This window comes from Tauraco erythrolophus, chromosome 19, assembly GCF_009769465.1.
Source record: "Tauraco erythrolophus isolate bTauEry1 chromosome 19, bTauEry1.pri, whole genome shotgun sequence".
Lineage (NCBI taxonomy): Eukaryota > Metazoa > Chordata > Aves > Musophagiformes > Musophagidae > Tauraco > Tauraco erythrolophus.
Window position 1 is genome coordinate 4345983 of NC_141483.1, and position 18486 is coordinate 4364468.

The following is an 18486-nucleotide window of genomic DNA, read 5'->3' on the forward strand; positions in this document are numbered from 1 at the left end:
TTGTTCTTCTCTGAGCCAACAAACTGAACAATCACACTGTGTTTACAGTTCATTTAATGTGTCACATCACATAAAACCTTGTGCCACCCCGACAGGCAACGAATATTTCCAGCTAGAGAGAAGTTAGCTCTGAAAAATTAGATCTCCCAGACCTGCCAGCACGGTGCTTTGCCAGAAGCAATGCAAGCTGCTAGGCAAGACCACCAGCCTCAACATCAGTGCTCTTTTGCATGCTCCATTTGCAAAGGGAGAACAGAAGATAAACTTCACATCGCTTTTCTAAGAAATGGAAAGAAAGAATGAATAACATGAAAATAATCCAATTGTCTTCGGCTTAACAGGAATGCAGAGGGCTGTCCAGCAGAGACTGGCACACATAAGGAAATCAGAAGCTAAGTGATTTACATTACTGGAGAAGGGCTCACAGTGAGGAGAAGGATGGTCCTCAATTCTCTGAATGAGGTCAGTTGTTTTCAGTTTAATTAAGCCAACAATCAACAAGCTTTCATGTTTTGTTTTGCATAAGGCCTGAAAGGGAATTCTCACGTTACCAGGACTAAAAGATCTGTCGTCTGATTTTATTTTTATTACTCTAGTTTTATACCATTTTAACTCCAGTTAATTCAGGGCTATTTCTTTTTATAGCAATGGCAGGGAAGAACTACACTTGAGTCAACACTAGTCACTAATGGAACAACTCTGAACACACAAGAATTCCTACTACATGAAAGTTTTCAGCTGTTACAAGTAACAGTAACCTCTAAGAAAAAATAAAGTAAAAAAAAAAAATAAATCAAATCTGTGGCTCCAACATAGTATCTACATTCTCATTCCATCTCCTTCCACTGCTAGAGAGAGAAGCGTTCAGACTTACCTTGCCATGAGTGTTGAGCGTTGAAAGAGCTGCATCTAACATGCACTTCCTGACTTCAGGACTGCGATCATTCAGAGCATCCGGCACAAAAAACTGAAACAGGGGCTTCACCTGACAACTGTCCAGATGCTGAGAGAGCTTGTTGAGGGCCAAAGCTATGCCACACCTGTAAAGACAGTGAGCTTGTGAGCTTACTGACTTCTGACAGAATTTGCTCAAGGTCACAATCACATTTGCTATCAGTAGTACGTTACAGAAACTGAGAGAGAACCATTACGAAATCAAAGAGCTTCAGAGTGTCCAACCTATGTGCATTCCATTATATAACCCCAAGCTCCAGATTCCTAAAAGGCAAACAATCCTTCAGCCGTATAATAACTTTTATCCTGATTGAGCATTACAGATACTTGGGCCAACAAAGACCGACACCAGGATCACTTCATCTACCACTCTACAACGAGGTACATCAGCACTGAAGAACAGATTAGCCTAAGGCAGGGAGTGAACAAGATAATCCCCAATTAAACCTGTATAGGGCATACAAGTAGACAAAAAGTAATTACCCAAACTGGAATTTGTCCAGTTCATTACAGTTCGAACTGCTGCTCTTGAAACAATCAATTGCCCATACAAAGGTAGGAATACAGGAAGATAAGACAAAAGTCAGACAGTCTAAGAGGGAAAGACTCTGTTCTTATCAGAGCAACAGAGAGAAGATAGCATCCAGTATTTTGATGGAACTGAGAGCATTTCAGTCTGGTCTGCCCAGTCTGCTTTAGGGAAACAAATATTCTCTACCAGGAGGAAGCATGAAACCAGCAAGTAAATACAATCACATATATTTGTTCCTTTAACATTCCTTCATTTCTCCACTACCTGAAATTCTAAATAAAAATCTGGAACATCTCATTTGGATGCACAGGACGTGATGAGAGCAATCTGAAGATGACTGTACCTTGCTTCCCACTGGTCAGGTGGTGATTCAGATATCACTCGTCCCAAAGCATCCAAAACTGGAGGTGGCCTCTGCAAGGAGAAAAAAAATCATCATATGCCTTTTCCAAGGACACAAATGCAGAGAATACCGCCAGCCATACCTGCAATGTCATTTAAAATACTGCACAGAGGTATGATACCATTAGCAGAAGAGCATTGTAAAAAAAAAAACAAGCCCAAAAAGCCTTAGACTGTCCCTGTTCTGCCACAGCCTTCCTGTATCACCTAAGACATATCTTCCACTTGTAAAATGGTACCATTAGTGGCTGATAAATTGAGGATCAAGACATTAAAGTCTGTGATAAGCTCAAACACAGCAACAGTAGGCGTCATGCACATCCTCAAGACAGACAAAAGGAAAAGTGATTAATAAAAGATATAAAATATGGCACAAGCTTGTGCCTGTCAACCCCTTCGGACTTACATAGAGCTTCTCCTGGTAAATCTCTGTAAGTTATTCATGACCTCTGCTGCTTGGTTGCGATATTGAGCTACAGCTCTGGAAAGAGCTTCAGCACCTGCTTGTCGCACTGCCTCTTCATGGTAGATGACATCTTTGATCAGCAGAGAACAGAGGTCAGGCTGCAGCTCGAGACCCATCGACTCCCACAACCTGCAGCGCACACAAAGAGGTGACGGATCACCCTTCAGCAAGAGAAGCCACTGCTACATGCACATATCAGGGTGACCTAAGCTGTCCTCCACCTGTGGGACGCAAAGCCCCTGCTAGTGGAGCTCCAATCCAAACAGCCAGGAAGAACTCTTACCTCTCTGCCAACTTCTGAATCTCATCTTCCACATCAAACTTTACCACCCAAAGGCGACGCAACAGATTCAGTCCGTTCTTTTCGTCACTGTCTGGGGTTGGCAGAACCATCTGTAGCTCATCAGTCCCTGGATTAGTTTACAGAAGAATAAGTGCAAGGATCTGATTTTAGAAACAGGTATTTTCAAACACTTTGCCAAGTCTATCTCTCAGTGGTTGGAAGTGTCAAAATTAATGTTTGCTCGTGCTGCATGCTGCCAGTGTTATCAAAGACTTCCTGTTGCTAATAGGTGAGATGGTGAAACTCAGAGTAGCGCTCCTTATGCAGGCTGCAGAGGCAACTAGGCACCAGGTTGTGCTCTGGTGACTACAGTCTTTTTCTGCTCCTAGGTACAGAGAAGCCAGCTCAGGAGAGCTGAGCTGAAATTTGTTCCACGGCAAAGAAAACAAAGCATCCTTGTTATTTAGGTTCTTTTTTTATTTTCTCAGAAGCACCTAAGCCCGAAGCTTTCCAAAAACACCAGGACAAACACAGACACAGCCATTTTTGACAGCTTCTCTCTTTAAGACTACGCCCTAGAAGGTGTTAAGTTGTCATAATTACACCTGTTTTAACAAAACAAAGGGGTGGACAGACCCAGAGTACTCCTTTTTGCAGGATGAATCTAGCACAAACAGCATTCCTTAGAGCATTATTATTCAGTAGCTAGTGCCTCCTCCTGCAGACACACTGCCCAAAGACTGGCATCACAACTGAAGCCACTCTTCATCAGTGTTGGAGAAGATTCACCTCCCCAAAAAATTAAAAAAATTCAGTGTGACCCTGGAATGACTCCCACCTACCCTGAGAGCTGCATCTCGAACATTCATGCATGGAGACTGCAGGGCCTGAAGTAACACATCGATCTCCTCCTGCTCTGCGTAGGCACAGCCGTCCTCCCCGCTGCTGCTGGTGCACAGGGTGGTCAGTGCATTGGAAGCCAAAACCTAAAACGCCATGAGGAAGTATCAGAGATTACATCGCTGCCTTCGCCTTCTGTGCACTTGGCCAAAGCAAGCACAGGGTGGAGGCCGACTGCTATCACAAGAGAAGAAATTCTCTAAGGTTCACAGTGAAAACAAGAACTGATGGGTTCAGTCCAACCCTTTGTCTTTTTGGTATTGATCTTTCTGCCATCTCATCACTTAGAACGAAGCGACTACTAAACTTCTTCGACAGAGCAAGGCCTTAGAGAAGGAATAAAATGTCACCTGTGGAAAACCAAGGAATAAGTTTGGTGTAATAAAACGCACAGGAAAAAAGATACAGGCCCTTTATCCCCCCCAAAAATACCATACACACAGGAGAAAACTGGTAATGTATCAACCACCAGCCTCAGAGACTTAAACTAGGTGAGTGTACTTCCCTCAGTTAGATGCTGATGAAACTTAGACAGAATCCTGACTGTGGTTATGAAGCTGAGGACTCACCTGTAACCGTGGAGAACCTGTTCCTATCACCCGGGTCAACAGAACCAGTATGTCTCTTCGAGGCAACAACTCTGGGCCATTCTGAAAGGTTGGGGAAGAAAAGGTGGAGGAAGGAGAAAAAGCCTTATGTTTGTGACTCCAAAGTGCTTTATAAAAATCACAGTCAAAACCTGTGACAGAAAACAATCCTACACTGTTAACTCTAACTTGCAGAATTAATCTGCTTTGTCCAGTTGACACATTAGCTGTTTTATCCCATGTCTTATCCAAGCAACTGTTGGAGGAGGTCATCTGATCCCCACAGCTCTCACTCACCTCATCCACCAGCAAAGCCTGGCCATTTGCTGATGATCTCAGCTGAGCATGGACTGTAAGGATCTGCAGAATCTTGACAAGAAATTCCTCCTTGTCTTCACTGTCATGGGGCGTCTCAGTCATAACAGTCTTTAGGAGAGGAAAGACTAAGGAAAACGCTGGAGCTGATAACGGGGCAGCACCTGCGAAAAGGAGAAATAATCCTGTAAGCGCAGCTGATCTTGTTACATCCCCAAATGTTATAACTCTAAGCATTTTACAATATTAACTGGTGTAAAACATACACCTTGGTAGCACACAACGAACACGGCCAGCCTTAGCCTTACGTCCAAACACACCAAGTGACCCGAAGTATTTCTGTGCCCCCAGAAACACCCAGTCTGAAGGACTCTGTCTCATGTGTGTCTGGCCTTATCCACATAGAATGGTTTGGGTTGGAAGGGACCTCAAAGATCATCTAGTTCCAACCCCCCGCCATGGGGCTGTTCAAAGCAGCACGCGCAGCCGGGCCCCTGTTCAGCCTCCACCACTTTGCCACTTAACAGCAGCAACAGTCTGGCTCCAACAGTGACATGTGGCATTTCAGTGTTGGGTTAACCGTTGGACTTGATGATCTGAAGGGTCTTTTCCAACCTAAATGATTCTATGAGCCTATGATTCTACCTAATGTTGTTGTTGCCTGCTACACCAGTGAGGTGGCTTTAATTAAAGTCACATTAGGATTCCAAGTTACTTCCAATGCTTCAACAGTGTGAAAGTCACACTGAAAATGAAATCAAAACAATTCAATGGATTAAAATAGACACACAGGCAAAACTGAGGCTTTGTCTATCCCGGAAATACTTGTAGGCAGGTGAGGACGGGACACAAAATCAAATCCATCACACAACCAAAGTTGAAATAAAATCTATTATTTAAAGTGCATTAAGTTTGTGTGTACACTCTGAGAATTAAAATGAATTAAACTAAAAAAAAATTATAGTCCATTTTACTTGTGAACAGGAGGATCCACACAGGTATCTGAAACAGTTTAACTAATTCACTTTTAAAACTCATTTGTCCCGAAGTTGGGGCCCATTTGCCAGCTACTTTGCCTTTTAAACACTTCCTACCAGCCTAGCTAACCTGTCATTCCAGTCTTCAGCTGGATTCTTGAGAATGAGGTTCCCATAATTCTGGTGCAAGTCTCAACTACCCTCCCCCCTTGAAAAAATTAAAGCTTTTGGATTCCTGTTGTTAAAGGTTTTGCTCCTTCTATCTCACAGGGCTTGGCCATGGGACGTAACGAATGCTCCTTCCAGTCCTCCAGTTAGTCCAGTTAAAATTCAAGTATTCGACATGTAGGGAAAACGTTTGCTTTCTACATCCTACCTGTGCTGTCGGAGAATGCCAGATTTTAAATCTCTAAGATGCAGATGAAGAGCAGTGCAGCTACAATACTGCAGTGTTAGTCAGCTTATGTAGGGCACGGGTAATGCAAAAGTAGTTCAAGGGAGAAATATTAATACCAAACACCTGAACAGCTCAGGTAAAAGCCCCTCCATTTCTGATGCTGGATTTTTATCCCTGTTTGCTCAGTACCTGTTTGCTTTACCGCTTTTTTCTTTTTTTTTAATTATTGGCCGGATATCGTTAGGCTTAAGCAATGGTGCCTCTATGTGCAGCAGAAGGAAGAAAGCTTTATCTGAGAAGATAAATGTTCTATTAACCCAGTAGCTGGTATTGACCAATAGGAAAAAGATTGTAAAACGTATCTTGGCATTTCAGCAATGAATGATAAATTTTACCATACACACTATAATGAGGTATGATCTCTCTGAGGTTGCGTGGTAGCCCAAGAAAATAACCTCTACTGAATAATATTGCAAGACTATACTCCAAAGAACTTTGAAAATGACGAAAAATCATTTGAGAATATAACATGACATGTCCAACAAAATGTTACGGAACCTACTTCCTTACTCTTGCAGGAGAAGCGGAAAAAAAACTTCAGATATTCATTTAATGTTCATTTAACTGTAGGAAATCTTGAAGAAGGAGGGTTGAAAATACTTCAGCTACTTTCTGGAAATAAGCCTGATATGGATTCAAATATTAATGAACTTGAACTTACTATGGAAATAAATTACATAGTGGAGACACTGAATTATCTCTGAGATGTTCAGCACTGAAGTGGTACTCAATGTGGTCAGTTGCTACTACTCAGCTGTGAAGATTACGTGTGCCACAGTCACATAACTGTGGATTTGACTGGCAACAGAACAGTAAGACAACTGAACTACTGGGGTAAGGGACCAAATGGAAATTTTCCCTTAAAAATTATAAACCATCTACTACAGCAGTTTTTGATTGAGCAAGATGATGAACCACCTCTATCGGTGCAGTACACCAGATGCTTTAAGACAGTCTAAGCCACCTCTGCCTCCAAAGGAAGCAGACCTACCTTCCCTCTTCTGTACCACTGTCTTCAATGGAGTGGTAAAAGTACCTGTGCACCCCATCATGAAACAGATTCTGGTAGTGATGTAAATTAAAACTAACTCGGGGGGGGGGGGGGAAGAAAAAAAAAAAAAACACAAGGAAAAAAGGTTCATTTTAACCCAGATCATATTGCTGCACTGTACAAATATTGGAGCTTGCTGTCGTGTTACAGAGTGGAAAGAACTGCTTCTTCTACAACCATGCCAGAATCAAATATTCATGAACTGCAGCACTACACAGCAAACAAGCAGAGGCCACAGGCACTTCACTGCTGAGATCACAGATAACAATTAGCAATTGTTTTGTCTTTCCACTTAGTCTCACCGAATCACTTATGCTAAGTGGTGTTGAAAGGTAGGAACCGTCCTTGGAAAAGAGCAGCCTTCATTTCAATCCTATTATTTCTGTATGAAGCATTATAAGAAAAAACACTATTTCATTTCTACACTTACTATTCTTGTATCATTTCTACACTTACTATACTTGTCATATCATTTCTACTACTACCACCACAAAATAACCACCTTCAGGTTTTTCATATCTATGAATACTTGGCCAATTTAAAAAAAAAAAAAGTGAAATCTCACCTATAAAACATTCTACAAACCATCAAAACTAAAACACCTCACAGAGTTACTGCCAGGGGGCAGGTGTCAGCGGGATCTACAAGACTTTTTACCTGGCTCTCCCTTGCCTGCTCGGCTAGGAACGGTATGGGCATGCAGCAAGCTAACAACTCTGTTCAGAGCAGTAGGCAGCTCTTCTTGACACCAGGACTCATCTAATTCACATTCTGGTTTCATCAGGCGCAAGGTCACATGGCTCACTAAAGTACCTGGTAGGAAAGAATAAAGAATCCATGAGAGGACTAAAACGAAAGACTTCTTCAGAGAAAAATCCCCAGGAATATAAACCCAAGAATTATAACAAAGCTCTGGGCAACAGCCCAGGCTGCAAAAGAGGCCCAGAGAAGGAAGCACAGCCCCAAGGCTTATGGGGGACAGCTTCCTTCACACACATACGTGTGAGTTCCACTCACATCCTCCAAACTCTGCACAGGGGAGACAATCCCATTGCCACCAAGTTGCTGCTGAGAGGTGGTCACAATGACTAGACGACAACTTGTCTTTGGACCCAGTCCTATCCAGCAGCAGGATGTCCTCTGGGACATCAGTCATCTCCCTAAGCACTGTTCCAGGGTAGTTTTTCCTCTTGGCTCTCTGTGGTACATGGTCATGATCCACAGCTTGTAAAAGCAAGTATTTTCACCACCCTGCCATAAAAATAACACACTCTGCCCTTAAATAGCAACTACAAATACTAACCAAAGGTGTTCAGTCGAGCAGGCATGACACAGGAAGCTAAGGAAAGAAAAGGATCCTTAATCCTTGGAGCAGCCAAAGGTGATCGAAAAAGTGGCAAGAAAGAACCAATGAGACCAGGAATGTACTGAGTTAGACCAGGAGGCTTTCTCTTTATAACAGTGTGCAGGAGTCCCAGAGCTGTTTCCAGCTCATTATCAAGCTGCAAGAGAAACAATTCAGAAAATTACCACAAAAACTCAATTTGGGAAAAATCGAGTTGTTAGATCTAATTTCTAATGAAAGAAACAAATAGGTTATTGCCAAATATTCTCTATGCTATTCTATTTTCCTTTTATCAAAATTATTTGGGTCATGGTAGCCGCAGGGTTGGCAAAAAGACTAACAAAACTTACCTCCTTCAGCCGTTTCCTTATCTGAGACTCCCTTTCCAGCTGTGCAAGCATCAGTTCCTTCTGCTTGCTAGTCAGTTGCACCTCGTCCTTTATTCCTTTCTTCTTCTTTATTTCCTGCCGTAGACAGCCATGGACATTATTAATCGGGAGCTATTAATGTCATCCCCTCAATTAGAAAAGAAAGTTGCACACATGGGGTTTTTTTGCAATTTACTTTAAAACATATCAAAATACTCTTCCAAGCCTATCACTCTTAAGCGAAGAAACAAGATGGCCATCAGCAGGTTAACACCACTTTCCTGTCCCATTAGCAGCATATCATCAATTTATCTCAGGTTTAGATTGGTCACAAATTATTTGATATCAGTAGAAAGAGCTGTCCAGCTCTTTCTGCAGTGGATGGGTCTATCACCCTCCCCGGAGCAAACACAAGCCAACCTTTAGTAAAAGAATGCTCCAGTCAACCTGGCAGGTCCCCATGTACACCCACTGCTCTGGCTGGACTGAACAGAACTCCTGGCTGTCTACAAGATGGAAGCATCTATTTAACAACCCTTACTGAAAAAGTTACACAAGATACATTGAACAAGAGATGAAGATTAAAAGCAAATATTAGCAACCAACACACACAAACGAGCAGAATATCACATAAATTGACATAAATACAGATATAAGAGAAAAGAAACTGCTACATACAGATGTAAGAGAAGATAACACTTAGGTACTCAAAGAAGTTCAGAAAAGCTTTCCCAACAGTGTACACACACGTCAGAAGCCACACAACAAAACAGATGAGATGGCAGTGAAGGTTCTGACACCAGGCTGGCTTTCCTGTTCCAATCAACTCACTTCCTTCAGCTCCAGCTCAATGATTTGCTCCTTGAAGGAATAAGCTTTGTTCTCCCTCTTCATGTTAGCCTTTTTCATACTATCCTGTTGAGCACTGAGAAGGAGAAGCAAAAAAAAGAATCACCACTGCTCTGGATTAAAATCCAGGCACGCAAATCCTGGAATTTCTTCCCAGAAAGAGCATCTGACAAACCCACTCACCCGCTGGCTAGATGCCAGCTGCAATCAATTCCCCAGGTGCGCAGACAAAAAAAATTATAAAGTCTCACCTCTGTATTATAGATTTGTCATACAGTTCTCCCTCTGGTGTCTTCATGATGGCAAATTCCTCCCGGGTAACTTGGCACAGAGCTGGATTCTCCATTGATGCTGAGATAGTGCTGATGAGCCGGGGAAGCACTCTACCAGGTGAAAGCAGAGAGAGAGATCCCACTGCATTCATAGACGACTATCAAGAAAACAAAGGAAAAAAAAAAATATTATCAATATCCCTTGAAATTGTCTCAAAAAAGTATGCCCTGTTGAGGCAGCCCACGTTATGTTCTAATTCCTAATTCTTTGCTCAGTGGATACTTGAATCTTAGCTAGAATTCTACTCAGTTGCTGCTACACATTCTTTCCCCCTTAAATCTCAGCTCCTTTTCACCAGAGACATTGTCTTTGAACCTGCTTTTTCGACAGATCGTCCTTATAGATCAGTTAGTCCTTAACTCCTCCAGAAAACTCTCCTGTTCCAAAGTATCTCCCAAAACTAACTGAAGGAAAGCAGAAGTTTATCACCTGGTTCTCTGGAGTGTAGGCAGTGATCCTGGGTAATATGTCATTCAGGTGTTTGGTAATGAAATCTTTTGGATCTATCTTCATCTTGATGAGCAAGGCTGGCCAAAGACCCGGCTGCACTGCCGCTAGCAAGAAGAACAAGTGAGCATAATCAATTTGAAGCAGACTGCTAACACAATGAAACAAAAAATGAAGATAAAAAACTCGTACATCAGCCACAGAGCGGTCTTATCCCTTCACTTACCTACAGATGGATGGTAGCTCACGAGCAGCATCTCCAGAGCCAGCTTTTCGGGCTCAAAGGAATCCACATCAAGCCCTGCCACACTGGAGATGACACAGAGTGCCTCGTGAAGGACACGAGGAGGAATGTATGTCTTTCCTTGCTCCGACAGCTCTCCCGACTCCATCACCAGGACCTCATGAGGCAGAACCTGAGTGGACAACTTATCATTAACATATCATGGCAAGCCTTCCTGAGCCCTGAGCACATTTCCCCACAGTTACACCATACTGAATACCAACAATCAGCTCCCTCTGTCAGTACCAAGAACCTGAAGATTTCAAAGGAGAGAAGGGATAAAAGATAACAGTGGAACCAAAGCACAGAGATGACAGTGACAGAAAGACTAACAATGGAGGACTACACTAGATTTGGCAAGCTGGGGTAAATTAAAACTAAAATGATCATTTTTGGCAAAGAGGACTTTGGAAAAGGTTGAACCAGCTGGCTGGGAACAGAATGCCCAACTTCTGCAGTCTAATTTTACCCAGTATCTTTTCAAAAATACTTTATTCAGGCTGTATGTGTGACATGGCAAGACTATTCACAAAATCCCAGCCTCGGTACCTAATTAATGCAACTTAATCTATTACACAACTTGACACGGTGCTGGCTTAGCAGCATGCCCAATAATATAGCATTCATTGTTTTCTTTCCAATTTTTTTTCCTTTTTTACAATAGTTGCTACTGAAGTACTGCTATTACATTTGTTTTAAACAGGCAGCCCGAGCTATAAGCCCGGGCCGAAGAACTAGGACACCAAGAAAAGAACAAAGCACTCGGTCTTCCAGCAGGGATTACATTTGGATTAAAATAATAGAAGCACACGGAAAACTACAGCTTCTTCCCCAAACAACTTTGAATAATATGTCTTCTGTGTATATAGGGAAGACTAGGCACACCACAGACACTGATACAGTAATATGCAGTAACCTAGCACCAAGTGGCATTCTAGGTGATCATCTGGAACTGAATCACCTGAATATCACACTCTGTGTCAATACTAACAGCAAATCTAGGGAAGGGAGGTGATTGGCAGCACCCAAACAACTGTCTAAGTAGAGACTAAGCTTCTTGACTACTCACCTTATGAGAAGCAAGAACTACTTTCAGCTCCTCCAAGAGCCCATAGGCCAGTTTGTACCCTCCCAGAGAGGACAAGAGCTTCTTAACAGTTTGATGGGCCTGTCTTCGAACATGCCAGGTCCGACTCAGCAGTACTGCAATAAGGGCACGGTGATACTGCCTGAAAATGGAAAAATAAACAGGTTTAGCAAAGGAGACAGCTCTGCAAACCAACTGGACACAAAAGCACGACGAGTCCAACGTTTTGCGCAATGTCCCAGGCCCACCCTCTCCACTGCCCGCGTTAACAAGAGGCATCAGACGCAGATGGGGGGCAGCAAGAGCAGTCTACGTACTGAACTTTACTTTCAGGCAGCCGTTGTGCATGATCCAAGAGAAGGCGCTCTGTCAGCTGCAGTACTGTACACATTGCTGTGGGAAAAGACAAATATTTAAAACAGCATGAGACTTCATAAGGAAACAGACTTTTTTACCTGAAAACAAACAAACAGCAAGCGGGACGCATTCAAATAGCTACTCAAACTGAGCCTCTACATAATCTGCTCAGTGAAGGTAGAGATAAATCCAACTAGATCTGCCAAGACTGGAAACAGAACCATGATTTCATAGAAATGTTGTTAGCTGAATTTTTCTGACCACTATGTGTGACCTATTTTTGTCTAAGTCAACAGAGGAAACCAAATTATAAACATCGTGCTTGCTGGATCAATATTGTTAATTCCTGAGCGCTGCCAAAACGTCTTCAGTGACAATAAAACATATACTGAATTCCTGCACAAGTGCACTCTGCTATTTGAATTGCAGCCTTCATATCTGACCTCATACCATCTTCTGAGCTTCAGCTGTCACTAGGCCCTTTGGTTTGTGCATCAACATTCAACCGTACCACAGAAGCAGGAACAGAAAGCCCTGAAACATGGGGTGTGTTATAACCCATAACGTGGGGTGTGTTATAACCCATAACGTGGGGTGTGTTATAACCCCTATTACGTGTGGTACAGGTTACGTGTGTCAGCTGGATGTTCCTGCTTAGACAACCAATACCAAATCATGACCATATTTACTCTCAAAATACCAGCATTACTTTTTGGAGCTAACATGCTAAAGGAGCAATACAAAATTTTCTTCCACATCATGCTGTATCAGGATATTTGCAGACTTGGGAGGGAAAATGAATGGATACACACATTGCCTTCAGGAAACAGGGATCACAGCAAGCAAAGGAGAAATGGTGTTATTTCCCATTTAGAAAACTTTACCTCCTCAAAGCTTTGTACAGAAGATAAATGAATTCATTTCAGAGAAATGATTCATGAACTCATTTTCATAATTTTCAGTTTAAAATGTAGTCAGCAATGTTTTCTGCTGGGCACATTCTATTAATTTTTTTCAGTTAATCTTTAAATACAAGAGAACAAAACAGAGCACAGAGACTAATTTATAATCCAATTGATTTCCTATCTGTTATTACTCTTCCCCCATATATCTTAAGATTTTCACCTACATATTTTCTTCTCCAGCCTTATTTTACTTTTTCCCCATCATCTTCTTAATTTTAGGCTTCTCCATGTCTCTTACATTGGTTGGACACCACATAGACACATTTTGTATTGGAAAGAGTTTTACAGAATATACGGATTTGGAATCATAAATGTTTGATAAGTCAAGTTCATTAGAAATAAATTAATCCATTGTCAAACTTAGACTACAATTAGTCTAGATGTGCTTCTGCAAGAGCAAGCTGCGCATTTTAATCTGAAACTGGATCTTCCAAGGACCATACAACAGGGCTAACAGCAACATAGCTCTTGTAAGTACTAAGTAATATAGTTAAACATCAACTGGATACACAATAACTGACAACTTACCTTCCTCTGATGCAGACTGCAAAAACTTCTCAGATGTAAAAATTTGTTTTTTCTCATCCAGAATGAGCTGCCAGAAACCGCTCAGCTTAGACTCTGACAGGAAAAGAACAGATGTCTATCAAGGATGTTTCAAAACAAGTCAGAACTCACCAGCATACATAAAATACAGCAGAATTCTATCTCCTGAAATCACTCACTCCTAGCTTTACTTGCCCTCCATTATAAAGCCTCTCATCTCTCATTCAGAACTGTAAAGATGCTCAAAAAACAACTGCTGAAAAAAACTTCTTTCTCTTACACTTGTGAAATGTAAAGTCTGTTGCACCTTAAGCTTTCACAGGGTAAGCCTGCCTAAAAATGAAGGAAAGGAGGAAAGTGGTGTCTTGCTTTTGACAGACAGAAAACACCTGGATTTTATATCCTGGCATATGTATGAACTCAGACAGTTCTTGTAATACCTTCTAATGGAAGACAGAATTCCAGTCCTCATGCTTTCTGAGGATGGTTTGTAAAAATACTAAACAAATAACAATTAAATAAATAATAAATTACTTCTAATGCATCAGTCAGGTCATAGGACCATAAAATGCCAGGTTGGAAGGGACCTCAAGGATCATCTGGTCCAGCCTTTCATGGCAAAAGCACGGTCTAGACAAGATGGCCCAGCACCCTGTCCAGCTGAATCTTAGAAGCATCCAATGCTGGGGAATCCACCACTTTCCTGGGGAGAGTGTTCCAACGGCTGATTGTTCCCGCTGCGAAAAATTTTCCTCTGGTGTCCAACTGGAATCTCCCCAGGAGTAACTTGTATCCATTACCCCTGTCTTTTCCATGTGACTCCTTGTAAAAAGGGAGTCTCCATCTTCTTTATAGCCATCCCTTAAATACTGGAACGTGGTGATAAGGTCTTCCCCTAAACCTTCTTTTCTCAAGGCTGAACAAATGCAGTTCTCTCAGCCTTTCCTCATCTGGCAGGCCTCCCAGTCCTTGGATCATCTTTGTGGCCCTTCCCTGGACCCTCTCCAGCCTGTCCACATCTTTTTTGTATAGCAGGGACCAAAACTCCTCATAGTCCTCCAGGTGGAGCCTGCCAAGTGCTGAGCAGAGTGGGATAATGGCTTCTTTATCTCTGCTGATGCCCGTGTTGATGCAACCCAGCATCCTGTTGGCCTTCCTTGCCGCAGCAGCACTCTTCACTTGTACTGAGCTTGTCGTCCACCAGGACCCCAGGTCCCTTTCCACACAGCTGCTTCCCAGCCGGGTAGATCCCAGCCTGTGCTGCACTCCCCACGTCAACTGAGTAGGTTACTTTGTCATAGAAGGCGACCGGGTTTATCAGGCATGATTTGCTCTTGGTGAATCCGTGCTGGCTTTTCCCAACCCTGCACTTCATTTGACTAGTGACAGCCCCCAGGAAGATTAGTTTCATAACTTTCTCAGGGACTGAAGCAAGACTGATGGCCCTGTAATTTCCTGGATACTCCTTTAAGTCCTTCTTGTAGATGGAGGTGATACTAGCCTTCTTCCAGTCTTCTGGAATATTCCCTGATCTCCATGATTTCTCAAAGATTATGGAGAGCGGCCTCATGACATCTGCAGCTTTCTTAACACCCTCGGGTGGATATTGTCACTGGGTATCCATCTGCTTTTCCATATCTGGTACGCTTCTCTTTGGGTTTTGAGCAGACTCAGAAGCTCGCAGTTAAGCCAAGGGGGTCTCTTGCTCCACCTATTTCCCTTACCTTTAAAGGGATGAATTGGTTTTGTGCTTTCAGAAGAGTGTTCTTGGAAAACTCCCAGCACTCCCTAGCTCCTTTATCCTCCACAGAAGCTTCTGATGGAGTCCCTCCCAGCTGAGCTCGGAGCGAGCTGAAGTTTGCTCTTCTGAAATCTAAATCCTTTGTCTCAGTACTAACCTTCCGCGTGCTCAGCAGGATCCCAAACTCCGCAATACTGGGATCAGCACAGCCAAGGCTATCACTAACCAAGATATTACAAAGCAGGTTTTCCTGGTTTGTGAGCAGCCAAGTCCAGCAGTGCCTCATTCCTGCTTAGCACATCTTAACATATGTATGAGGAAGCAGTCCTCTATGCCTTCCAGGAACTTGATGGATGACATGTGAGCTGCTGAATTTTCTTCCAACAAATATCTGGGTAGTTGAAGTCACCTATAAGAACCAGGTTCTTAGATTGTAAGGTCTTAGCATGTAAGGTCTGGGTGAACATCTTCTGTCAGAATAAAAACAAATACTGCCCTAGGTGAACAAAAGCTGGAATTTGCAAAGCCACAGAAGAGCAAGAGTTCTTCATTGACATAACTCAGAGAGATGGGAATAAATCTTTCCCTGCCTTACAAAAGGACAATGATTCTCTGTGCAGAAACGATACACAGATTAAGGAATAGTATCTCATGCATATTGTCAAGAAAAAGTGTTCAGCCTCAGAACCTGTTTATATCGTATTGGATTCTACTAGATTCTTACCAGTTTGTCCCTCAATTACAGACATCCTGCAGATCAACAAAGCTGCAGCAACTCCTTCAGTTACCATGGGAACCTGAGTACTTTGAGATGCTGCTTTTTCTACTGTCTGGATCAGCATTGGCAGCAAGTCCATTCCCTGTAATAACGTGTCACCTGAGGAGACAGAAAGAGACAAGTTACAAAACAACATGGTCCTCCACACTTTACACCACAATGAGATCAATGGTTCTTCTGTTATCATGAGACAAGAAAAGGAACCAGACACACACTGGGAAGACTCTGAATCTCCCAGAGTACTTGCCAACCACTACTACCATTAAACTTTAACTATGCAAAGCTGGACGATAACCACTTTAGTCCTTTCCTCACAGATAAAACAGTCCCATCTCACTACGAGTTTCTGTTCATGGGATGTGAAAGAAAACGCTAATTCAGTTACATTAAAGGAATTGGTTCAAATCACAGGAAGTTTGACTTCAAAGCTTATGTTTCCCTAAGAGAGTGAAAGTAAATTCCTGGCAAGTCCCGACCGTCTGTTCCACTTCAAACATTCACAAGTCAAGGAATCTCACTGGTCTGCGACCCTCAGTTCCACTGAAACTGAGCTAGGTGTTCCTGGTATTTCCAGAAGCAAGACCTCACACACAACACTGAAAAAGGAAATGAAAGACCTTGTGATTTTCTACACTAAGTATTCTCAGGTAGTGTTTTAACCATAAACTCGTAAGAGTTAGAATCTCTGGGGTTTTATGCCCCAGTTGGATACGTCACTGGGTGGGTCAAAGCAACAGTAGTCAGCATTCCAGTGGTGAGTAAATTATTTTGGAATATGAATTATGTTGAGCCCTGATCCCTGAACAGCTGCACACATCACACACAAGTAATCTCCTTTGCCCATGGCACACATGAGCAACTTCAAGTTTGCCATACTGATGTCTCTGAAAGGACCACCATCCTGTGATGTTTAAGTAGTTTTTAGAGTGTTTTTTTCTAGCCCTATGATAGCACAGAAATTAGAATTACAATTTCACTCGTACCCATATTGAGGAAATGATGGCAAATCCATTGTATCTATACAATACATTGAATTATTCATCTCTTAAGCAAATGTATACCATCTTTTTGATTCACACTGCATCAAGAAGAAAGGGAGATCGCACATACAGGCATCAGACTGATCACCTAAGGGCAGAGGACCAACAGAAGCAAATCTCAAAAGAATGACCAGAAGTTTAGAATTTCTGAAGATCTTCATTTCAAACACAATTTTTTTTTTTTGTATTTTTCTAAAGCTTCTGAGAGCCAAAGCCACAGACCAGGATGCCAGTGTGCTGGGTATAATATAAAACAAAAGCGTGGTCCCTGAGCTAGAAACCTTACAATCTAAGTATAAGACAAAAATAAAGCAATCAAAAATTACTTTGAGGGTCCATGAAAAGACAACACGATGGGCAGTGATGCTAGTTATACAAGGAGACAAACCATCTTTATAAACCTGAAGGCAAAAGAGAGTACAAGCAGAAACACGAAGGAGGTCGTTGAACAGATATCGCCTTACAAAATCTTTCTTAATCCATGCAGCTATCTACTTATACCAGGAAGTACAAAAGTTGATTACTCTTCTCTTAAGCAGCACAATCGAAGAGAGTTATTAATAGCTGCACAGTTTTACCTTTGAAAGAGGCTAGCATGCACTGCAGGTAGGCATGTCTCACAGCTGCAGTAGAGGTTTTGAGGCTGAAGGCTTTCTTTAGCCATTCTACCAGCTTCTTAGGAACGTCCGTGGTGAACCGAACACACCAAAGAGCCAGGACAGAGACTGCATGAACCAACGTGCCTTCATGGACTAGGAAGTAACACAGAGCTCACATCAGTACAGCAATTGCATAAAACACAGGAACACAAAACAGAAAGCGGGTAACAGTGTCAAGAAGAGGCAGCAAAAGAATGCATGTGCTTCTATCAGACACAGCACTGTCTCCATGGGGTTGCTCATCAAAACAGGGTAACAGATTTTATAACACAGCAGGCAAGAATCCAGATTTATCCTGCATAATAGGAAAATCCTGCTCAAGACGAAGGCATCTTAGCAAACCCAGAACCAAGGGAAAAGATCTCACCTTCTTGTTGCAGGAAAGGGATGAAAAGCTCAGCCATGGTTCCAGTCAGAGCTTGGCTAGAGGATCCAGAAACCACGTGGTGACTAAGGCTGCCAATCCCTGTAAGGACAGAAATCTCTCATTAGTTCCCCAACTACCAGCACTTGCCGCAAAATCTAAAAACAAATCAGGAACAACTCTTCACATTTCAGTCCTTGCAGACACTTCTCTTTCTTGTCACTACCTCTGGATATCACTTCCACCACGTACCAACACTGCAGGACCCCTGTCTCCACTTTCACTCAGGACAGAGTCATCTTCTTCCTTGCATAAAACATTTTAGCCTACCAGCCAACTGTTTTCTTTGAAGAGAAAGTCAAGAACCAGCATGTGGTACCCAGCACCCCCTACGACATTA

At 42.4% G+C, this 18486-nt stretch overlaps 1 protein-coding gene across 1 annotated transcript in view; it reads right to left on the bottom strand.

Moving 5' to 3' along the window:
- GCN1 (GCN1 activator of EIF2AK4) overlaps positions 1-18486 on the bottom strand; it is a 45778-nt gene that overhangs the window by 18109 nt on the left and 9183 nt on the right. Inside the window, 21 exon segments of the mRNA XM_086623819.1 lie at positions 875-1040; positions 1830-1900; positions 2295-2320; positions 2323-2483; positions 2638-2764; positions 3476-3623; positions 4107-4187; positions 4422-4603; positions 7582-7737; positions 8228-8426; positions 8620-8733; positions 9469-9562; positions 9738-9916; positions 10249-10373; positions 10493-10682; positions 11619-11778; positions 11954-12029; positions 13487-13579; positions 15970-16122; positions 17642-17815; positions 18090-18188. Of these exon segments, the coding sequence (XP_086479945.1) occupies positions 875-1040; positions 1830-1900; positions 2295-2320; positions 2323-2483; positions 2638-2764; positions 3476-3623; positions 4107-4187; positions 4422-4603; positions 7582-7737; positions 8228-8426; positions 8620-8733; positions 9469-9562; positions 9738-9916; positions 10249-10373; positions 10493-10682; positions 11619-11778; positions 11954-12029; positions 13487-13579; positions 15970-16122; positions 17642-17815; positions 18090-18188 (2774 nt within the window).